The sequence below is a fragment of the Mytilus edulis genome, chromosome 3 (genome assembly GCF_963676685.1).
Source record: "Mytilus edulis chromosome 3, xbMytEdul2.2, whole genome shotgun sequence".
NCBI classification, from domain to species: Eukaryota; Metazoa; Mollusca; class Bivalvia; order Mytilida; family Mytilidae; genus Mytilus; species Mytilus edulis.
The window spans coordinates 17,236,845-17,246,230 of record NC_092346.1 but is presented as its reverse complement, the minus strand read 5'-3'; the positions used below and the strand labels follow the sequence as shown (position 1 = coordinate 17,246,230).

At 33.7% G+C, this 9,386-nt stretch overlaps 1 protein-coding gene across 1 annotated transcript; it reads right to left on the bottom strand.

Annotated features, from left to right (window-relative positions):
* Positions 1-8,650: 8,650 nt before the first annotated feature.
* Positions 8,651-9,386, bottom strand: LOC139515077 (ankyrin repeat domain-containing protein 29-like). The gene is made up of 2 exons (XM_071304638.1): positions 9,156-9,386; positions 8,651-8,941 (listed from the first exon to the last, which is right to left on the bottom strand). Exons 1-2 carry the CDS (start codon positions 9,384-9,386, stop codon positions 8,651-8,653), a joined length of 522 nt encoding a protein of 173 aa, XP_071160739.1.

Below are 9,386 nucleotides of genomic sequence, written 5' to 3'. Positions count from 1 at the left end.
GTTATGGTAAAGAAAATTAATCACCGCCTTCATTTATTAAATTGATTTGATTCAACGTAATTTGTAGTTTGATTCAGAATTAACCAGACATAGCTTAATAATATAATTAATTGTTTAATTACTACCTCAGTTTGATATTAATTAGTATTGCAATTTTCATTGTTATTAAATGTAATATCAGTATTTAATAAAAGTATAACTTAATCAGTCCTAATTCTATCTTATTTTTGAGATATATTTTTGGTCTTTCAACTGTGACGTCATTTTTTGTGTGCTGTTTTATAATTTCATATGTGACGTCATTTTTGTCATTTTATTGTGCTTTTTTACCATTTCTAATGTGACGTCACTTTTTGCGTTGAGGCTTTGACTAACTCGGGTGTGTATTTTTTTTATGTGGGATTATTTTGGTTTATACTTGTTTTGGCTTTCAAACTTTTGTGTCTGGGCGTCAGTAGTTAGTCTTGTGTGGACGAAACGCACTTCTGGCGTATTAGATTTTAAAACTGGTGCCTTTTGTTAGCTATTATTCATGTGTTTCTTTGTCCAATATTTTCTCCAATTTATTTGTATTGTAGTCCTGTAATGGTATGTTGTCATTTCGATGTTATATTTAACATTGCCTTTAAAGCGGGAGTTTGGCATGCCACAAAATCAGGTTCAACCTTTTTGTTCCATTTTTTTTTTAATTTCGAAAAGTGTTTTAAATTGTGTATGCATTTAATGAGCATGAGGTAAAAGTGTCTCATATGTCTTTTAAGGCAGGAATCTAATATATTTGTATGCTCTTTTTATCTGATGTATAATATATTATGTATAATGTTAGATTGTGACACGGTAATAAACTAATTACTTACTTACTTATGTAGACGAAACGCGCGTCTGGCGTACTAAATTATAATCCTGGTACTTTTGATAACTATTTAAACCACTGGGTCGATGCCACTGCTGGTGGACGTTTCGTCCCCGAGGGTATCACCAGCCCAGTAGTCAACATTTCGGTGTTGACATGAATATCAATAATGTGGTCATTTTTATAAATTTCATGTTTACAAAACTTTGAATTTTTCGAAAAACTAAGGATTTTCTTATTCCAGGCATAGATTACCTTAGCCGTATTCGGCAAAACATTTTGGCATATTGGATCCTCAATGCTCTTCAACTTTGTACATGTTTGGCTTTATCAATATTTCGATTTGAGCGTCACTGATGAGTCTTATGTAGACGAAACGCGCGTCTGGCGTACTAAATTATAATCCTGGTACTTTTGATAACTATTTAAACCACTGGGTCGATGCCACTGCTGGTGAACGTTTCGTCCCCGTGGGTATCATCAGTCCAGTAGTCAACATTTCGGTGTTGACACGAATATCAATAATGTGGTCATTTTTATAAATTTCATGTTTACAAAACTTTGAATTTTTCGAAAAACTAAGGATTTTCTTATTCCAGGCATAGATTACCTTAGCCGTATTTGGCACAACTTTTTGGAATATTGGATCCTCAATGCTCTTCAACTTTGTACATGCTTGGCTTTATCAATATTTCGATTTGAGCGTCACTGATGAGTCTTATGTAGACGAAACGCGCGTCTGGCGTACTAAATTATAATCCTGGTACTTTTGATAACTATTTAAACCACTGGGTCGATGCCACTGCTGGTGGACGTTTCGTCCCCGAGGGTATCACCAGCCCAGTAGTCAACATTTCGGTGTTGTCATGAATATCAATAATGTGGTCATTTTTATAAATTTCATGTTTACAAAACTTTGAATTTTTCGAAAAAACTAAGGATTTTCTTATTCAAGGCATAGATTACCTTAGCCGTATTTGGCACAACTTTTTGGAATATTGGATCCTCAATGCTTTTCAACTTTGTACATGTTTGGCTTTATCAATATTTCGATTTGAGGGTCACTGATGAGTCTTATGTAGACGAAACGCGCGTCTGGCGTACTAAATTATAATCCTGGTACTTTTGATAACTATTACTTACTGTGTTACATTTTAACGTTGTGTTTCTGTTGTGTCGTTTGTTTCCTCTTATATTTGAGTGTGAATTCACATTACTATAAGACGTGTTACGGTACTTTTCTACTCCAAATTCATGTATTTAGTTTTGAAGTTATATTTGTTTTTGTCTGATGCTTAGTTCGCTTCTGTGTGTGTTACATTTTAATGTTGTGTCGTTGTTCTCCTCTTATATTTAATGCGTTTCCCTCAGTTATAGTTAGCAACCCGGATTTGGTTTTTTTCTATCGATTTATGAGTTTCGAATAGCGGTATAGTACTGTTGCCTGTTCTAGTATTTAAAAGTAAAATCACAAAAATACCGAACTCAAAACGGTAATTACCTAATCAAATGGCAAAATTAAAAGCTTAAACACATCAACCCAATAGAAAACAACAGTCATATTCCTGACTAGGCACAGGCATTTTCTTATGTAGACATTTGTGGATGAAACCTGGTTTTATAGCTAGCTAATTCTTGTTCTTGTATGACAGTCGCACAATATTCCGTTATGATGACAACAATGTATGAATAAAAAAGAACGACATATTATATAAAAATGTCTAAAAGAGGTATACTGCAGTCAACATTTTTTTTAACAGAAGTATTTTAAATCATGCGGGTTTTCATTGATTAACATCATGCACATCTCGTATTAAATAGTTTTCACCCCCCTGGTTTTATAGCTAGCAAAACCTCTAACTTGTATGACAGCCGGATATTAGTCCATTATATTGACAACAATTTGTGAACAAGACAACTTGACATATTATGTAAAAATTGTCAAAATAGGTGTACGGCAGTCAACATTGTGTTACAATCTTAATCACTATAAAAACAAACAATTATGTCAACAAAGAAAAACAAAAAAATCATAGAGACAACGCAAAAACGAAAGACAAGAATACAGAATTTACCATAGCACACTAACACAGTGACCAGATGTAAAGGTACCGAGCCACGTCAAATGGATATTACCAAAAATTGACTAAACAGTAAAGGTAATAATTTACAAAGACAAATAGAATAATACTATAAAATGAAATAAAAAAGACGATAAACAATGTCAATGTCTTGAAACTATACTTCAAGACCATCATTATCTTATTTATTAACTTAAAGATGATACGGAATATTTCAAAAAAGCTCTTGGTATCTTCCGATGAACCTTTTTTAGAAGAAGGACGGGGTATTCTTTGACTTATCAACTTTCTTTTGAGACACATCAGAAAAGTATGAATTGTTAATGGAAAGAACATCATCAATATATCTAACTGAGAAATTAAATGATCTGACTTCTTTGATCTTCTTCTTTTTGACACATGACTGAAGGAACTCCGACTAATTTGAAAATAAGAAAGAGGCGCACATTTCACAAGGGTCAATGAGCACCAAAAGCTCCTTCCATCTTTAAAGACCCTCAGGTCATAGAGAAGTTGTCTTGCCTCCATGACAAATATGTTGTCGTTCCAGCTGACAAAGCCTCAAACAATATTGTTTTTGTTTGCAAGATACACTACATTGACTGCCTAATTAAGGAACTGGGGATAAATAACACACTTGGAAATCCTACATATACACTTAGTACGCTTACGAAGCAGGAGATCCTGGAAATCTCGAATCGGTTCTAATCTCCTTTGGTGTTACTACAAAGGATGATGACCAGGATTTTCCATCCTTATTTAGTATTCCTAAGCTTCACAAGAATCCTTATAAGGAAAGGTATATTGCAGGTTCTGCCAAGTGTTCCACTAAACCACTTTCTAAAGTTCTTACTGTCATACTCATTGCAGTCAAACAAGGACTTTAGAAATATTCCGAAACGGCATATTCAAGAAGTGGTGTTTATCAGATGTGGTTACTGACAAATTCAAAAGAGTTATTGGTGAATTTACAATCTCAATCATTAAAACATTGTACCAACATTAAAACCTTTAATTTTTCAACTCTTTATACCACTTTTCCACATACTAAACTTAAAGCTCGACTGAAATAACTCGTCAGCTTATGTTTCTTTAACAAAAAAGGCAATAGACGTTTTAAATATCTAGTTTGGGGCTGGAATTCAGCTTACTTTTTGAAAAGAAATCATACAGAGTCGAGGAAAACATATACCGACGAGGATGACACTGCCATGGTAGACTTTTTAATTGACAACATATTTGTTGACTTTGGAGGTTTGGTCTCACAACAGACTATTGGAATCCTAATGAGTAACAATTGCGCTCCTCTACAGATTTGTTTTTATATTCCTATGAAGCAGAATTTATCCACGGGCTTGTACAAAAAGGAGAAAAGAAATTAGCCCAGTCTTTTAACTTCACCTTTCGGTATATTGATGATGTACTGTCTCTTTATAATAATAGATTCAGTGAACACTTACATTTAATATATCTAAGTGAACATGAAATTAAAGAGTCTACCGACACAGATAAATCTGCTTCAAATTTAGACCTTTTTCTCGACATGACTACCGATGGTAGGTTGAATACCAAAATTTATGACAAATGCGATGATTTTAATTTTCCTATAGTCAACTTTCCATTTCTGTGTAGCAACATCCCAGCGGTACCAGCATATGAAGTAAATGTGTCTTAATTGATACGTTACTCTAAAGCTAGCTCAAAGTACCTTGATTTTGTTGAACGAGGAATACTGCTTTTTCAAAAGTTGCTAAAACAGGGCTATGAATCAATCAAATTAAGGTCATCACTCAAGAAATTTAACGGTCGCCTTCATCAGCTGATTGGCCATTATGACAAAAGTGTGTCAGAAATCTTATCTGATATTCTTCCTCAGTCATAATAACCTTCCATCATTACCGAACTGAACAAAGAAATAACATGACGGGTGCCGTATACGATTCAAAAAAGCTTACTCTTCCGGAGCACCTGATTTCACCTACGGTTTTTAGTGGAGTTCGTGTTGTTTCTTAACTATTATTTATAACTGTTGATGTAAATGACCCTTGGTTTTGTGAGTCTTTGTTTACTCCTTGGTTTTGATTGTTATTGTCTGTTTCGTTCTAATAGATAATTTTAGGTTTTTGACGTACTTAGACGTAACACACCTTAACATTTCAACAAAAAATGGTCATTGTTATCTTCCGTTGACCATTTAACTTGTGAATTAAACACAAATCGTATATTTTAACGTATGAAGTACACCTTAACTTGGTCGTTGTGAAATTGTGTTTGTCTCCCTTTCTCCATTTAGTTCAAATCTATTTGAAATAGCGTATTCCAAGAGCGAGAGTTTACACTTGTCTTATATCTGATCATACGAAAAGGCAAATATTGTTCGCAGAGAACACAGATATATTTTGAATGATATCCATATACAGTTAACAATTTTTCCTATTTTCATACAAAAAGAGTTTCTTTTCAACTAATATGTAAATATGCGTGCCGAGTTCAAAGAGTATACGGGATAATGAGTTTTTGAAATCTATATAAAATCTAATAGGATAAAGTCCATCGAAGATTAAGGACCTTGTACAAGTTTAGTAATCTAGGTAAATATATACATGAAGGTTTTAATGTTTTTCTAATATTTAGGCATATCAAAATACCTGGATTATTTAGGAGTTCTTTTATTTTATTGGCTTTAACATAAGTAAGGCCTTTTGTTAATATATGTCAGATTACCATGTCTTATTGATAACTCAATTTTTCTTTTTTTAAATGAATGATCCGTGTCTTGTGTTCATTGATCTATCAAGAAAAGCAGTTTGAAAACTTTTATCTGGAAAGTTCATTATGGCAAGTAAAAAAAAAAAACATATCGCGGTGTGATAAATTTGCCATGTATAGAATCCCTTGATGCCGATTCAAGAGTGTCAACAGAGGTCTTATACGAACGGACGATCCGACGGACAGACAAAGGGATTGACGGTACTATTGTGTTACTATTACCCTTCGAAGCATCGCTGGGGAAAGGTAATTACTCTGAAAAAAATGCTGTCACGGGGAGAAAAAATTTTGGCATGTCGACAAAAAACTCCAAGACGACATGTAAGTTATCCAAGGCGAGATACGGTACAATGGGAAATAATATCTTAACCATTGATGTCAACGAAACATGATTTGATTCTAAGATTATCGGACACTTGTACCATGATCAGCGTATTAACTTTAGAAATTGACTGTCACATGGCTATGCTGTTCTAAAAAAAATGTAGATAAGCTGTCAATCAAACCAATACATTACCATAACAGGTGAGCCATGTCGAGTAGGGTTTTACGGAAAATAATGCTTTTTTTTCCTGTTGCATTGCCTTAAATATTGCAGCCAAATTTGGCATAAGCGACAATCAAAGCTGATAAAGCAGCATATTTGATTTGTTTAAAATTCGTGTATATGCTCAAAGGAGGTCCTATAGTAAAGACTTAGTATACCAATCTCTGAAATTACTTTTTGTATTGATTTCTGACAAATGCATTTGAATTTCTATCAATCAAAGGAAAACATATGATAGTATTTTTAAATCAAGAGTAATACATCCATAGCAAGAAATCAATATTTAAAGTATGTAAAATAACTTTTAGAAAGATTCATCCATTTGTAAATATACGACATAAATTTCTAACGTTTCCTATAGTGAGAAATCAATGTATATTGTTTAATTCGGGTAGTTACCAGACTATATCTGCTTCATGATAATCAAGACTACAACAAACTCGAATATATAGCAAACCCGTGGTTCTAAAATGGTAGAGTAGTAACAGGGGCGGATCAAGACATTTCAAAGAGAGTGGTTCTAGAATAAAAGAAGAAAAAAAACAATTGTTGTCTCCTGTTCCGTAATATTCACGTAATTTTCTAATTTTCCGGAAAAAAAGGTAGGATCCAATCACAGACCCCCACCCCTGGTACAGCTGCTGAGTAAATTATTTGTAACTTTTTATCTGTAGTACATGGTAAGCTTGCATGGTCTGCAGGGAAACATCGAATATTACCAATTGCAACGATACTGGACTTGCATGTGATCAACTGAAATTGATGCGCAGAATTCAATAAATGATGACCTGACATTTGACATAAAGGAGTAGGTCCGGTAAGGACTCATTTTGGCCTCAAATTTCAGTTTCATCTGACGAAAGATTTTGACCTTTGATAGGTGATGATAGAATTTTGAAGATTTCAGTAATTTAGCATGACCTTAATGGTGCTACAACCAGATATATGTGCATTGTATTGTCAAAAACAGCCCATATTTATGTAGCAGAAGCATTCAACTGTCCAATAAATAACTAAAAGTTTACATTTTAACAATTTTGTAAAACTGTTATATTTTGGGGCCAAAAAGGGGTCTTACCGGACCTACTCCTTTTAATTTGTTTGTATAAAGTTCATTTTATTTTCCGAGTCCTATGTGTTTTTTTAATAAATAATATAGCATTATTGTTCAGTGTATCTCTTTTACTCGATATATTTGAAAATTATTGTGTTTCAAATCATATAATCATGAGACAAACGTTTAGGTTATTTAATTTTTTTTTAAAATTAAACTTGATGAGAAAAATGTTTTCGTAGTGACGACGTAACACTTGTCACTAGTTATCAATAATCAGACTGAAACGGCCAAATCGAACTAAAAAGTTAATTTTAAATGACTGAGAAAAAATGTTTTGATTTTTCAGTTTTTACAGTCAAATTTTCAGATCACAGTCCTTGCTGTAATGTATATCAGTTGAGTTTGTTTTTAAAAGTCTCAATCACCAACACGACTTGGTATGATAAAATGAAAAGAACTCATCCAATCTTAATTGACCGCAAGGACTGGAATTTAAAAAATGGACTGAAAAGGTTTTTAAATCTTGATAATTTTATCTTATAAGAACGAGGAAAAAAATGTATCTTGCATCGCCTTATTCTGGAACTGTACTTAATCAATATTAAAAAAAAAAGAAGATATGGTATAATTGTCAATGAGATAACTATCCACAATAGACCAAAATGACACAGAAACTAACAACTAACAACTATTGGTCACTGTACGGTTTTCAACAACGAGCAAGGCCAATACCGCACAATCAGCTATAAAAGGCCCCGAAATGGTTTTGTAAAGCAATTACAGATCATTTTTAAATTCAGTCCTTCTCTTTGAAAGTCCAATAGATAACTCAACTATACATGAGAGTTAATCTATACACTTGTAAACCTGTCGACCTATGCGTTTATCGCCTTTTTAACATGTCGACCTGCCAACCTGTTAAACTTTACTCTTGTCAACCTGTCGACCTTAACACTTGTCAACGTTGTAGACCTTTCTGCTGCCAATCTGTAAACCTTTCTAGTGTCAACCTGGTACTCTGTCAACTTAATATAATATGTACAAATAAACCGATTTACTTCTTAAGTTAAACTGATTTACTCCTCCGTTTTCCGATAGAACTACAGTTATCTTACTTGACCCGACCTTATGAAGTATAGTATAGTCAGGTAGTTGAACTCCTTTCTATCAGTTCGATAGAACGCCGACCATGCTGATCTGATGCACTTTTATTGTCACTAAAATTACGGTCTGCCCTTCTATCTAATAACAGCTTCATGGCCTCTATTTCACCACTACAACAACATTCATAACAGGTGACTGGCCAAAAATGTTACATTCGACATATTCTGCTCCTTTATCTACTAACAATAGTCTATTCCTGTAGAACCAAGTTGACAAGCTATCATTACTGGTGATATTACATCAAAATCACATTTATTTAAGTCTGCACCTTTGTCTAGCAGCAAATTTACTATTTGTGTATGTCCCATTTCACAAGCTGTCGTTAAAGGTGAGCTTCCATTATCATTAAATTCATTACAGTTCGCTCCTTTATCTATCAACATCCATACTATATCTGGATAACCATTTTCACACGCCTTCATAACAGGTGACTGACCTGATCTATCACATTTTTTAAAGTCTGTTCCTTTCTCTAACAATGTCCTTACTATATTTGTGTGACCATCTTAACAAACTACCATGACAGAGGACTGACCATTATGTCACATCTGTCATAGTCTGCTCCCCTGGCTATCAATTGTTTTACAATTTTGTCATGATTTTGTTTACAAGCCTTCATTAATGAAGATTGACCGGACCTGTCAAATCCATCATATTCTGCTCCTTTATCTAAAAAAAACTTACAGCTTGTTCATGACCATGCTCACAAGTCTTCATGATAGGTGATTGTCCCGATCTGTCCAATTTATTAAAGTCTGCTCCTTTTTCTATTAGTATTCTAACAATTTCTGTATGTCCATGTTCACAAGCTTTCATAACGGATGACTGACCATTTCTATCAAATTTATCAAAATCTGCTCCTTTGTCTAACAACAAACTTACCACTGTTTTATGACCATTTTCACAAGTTTTCAT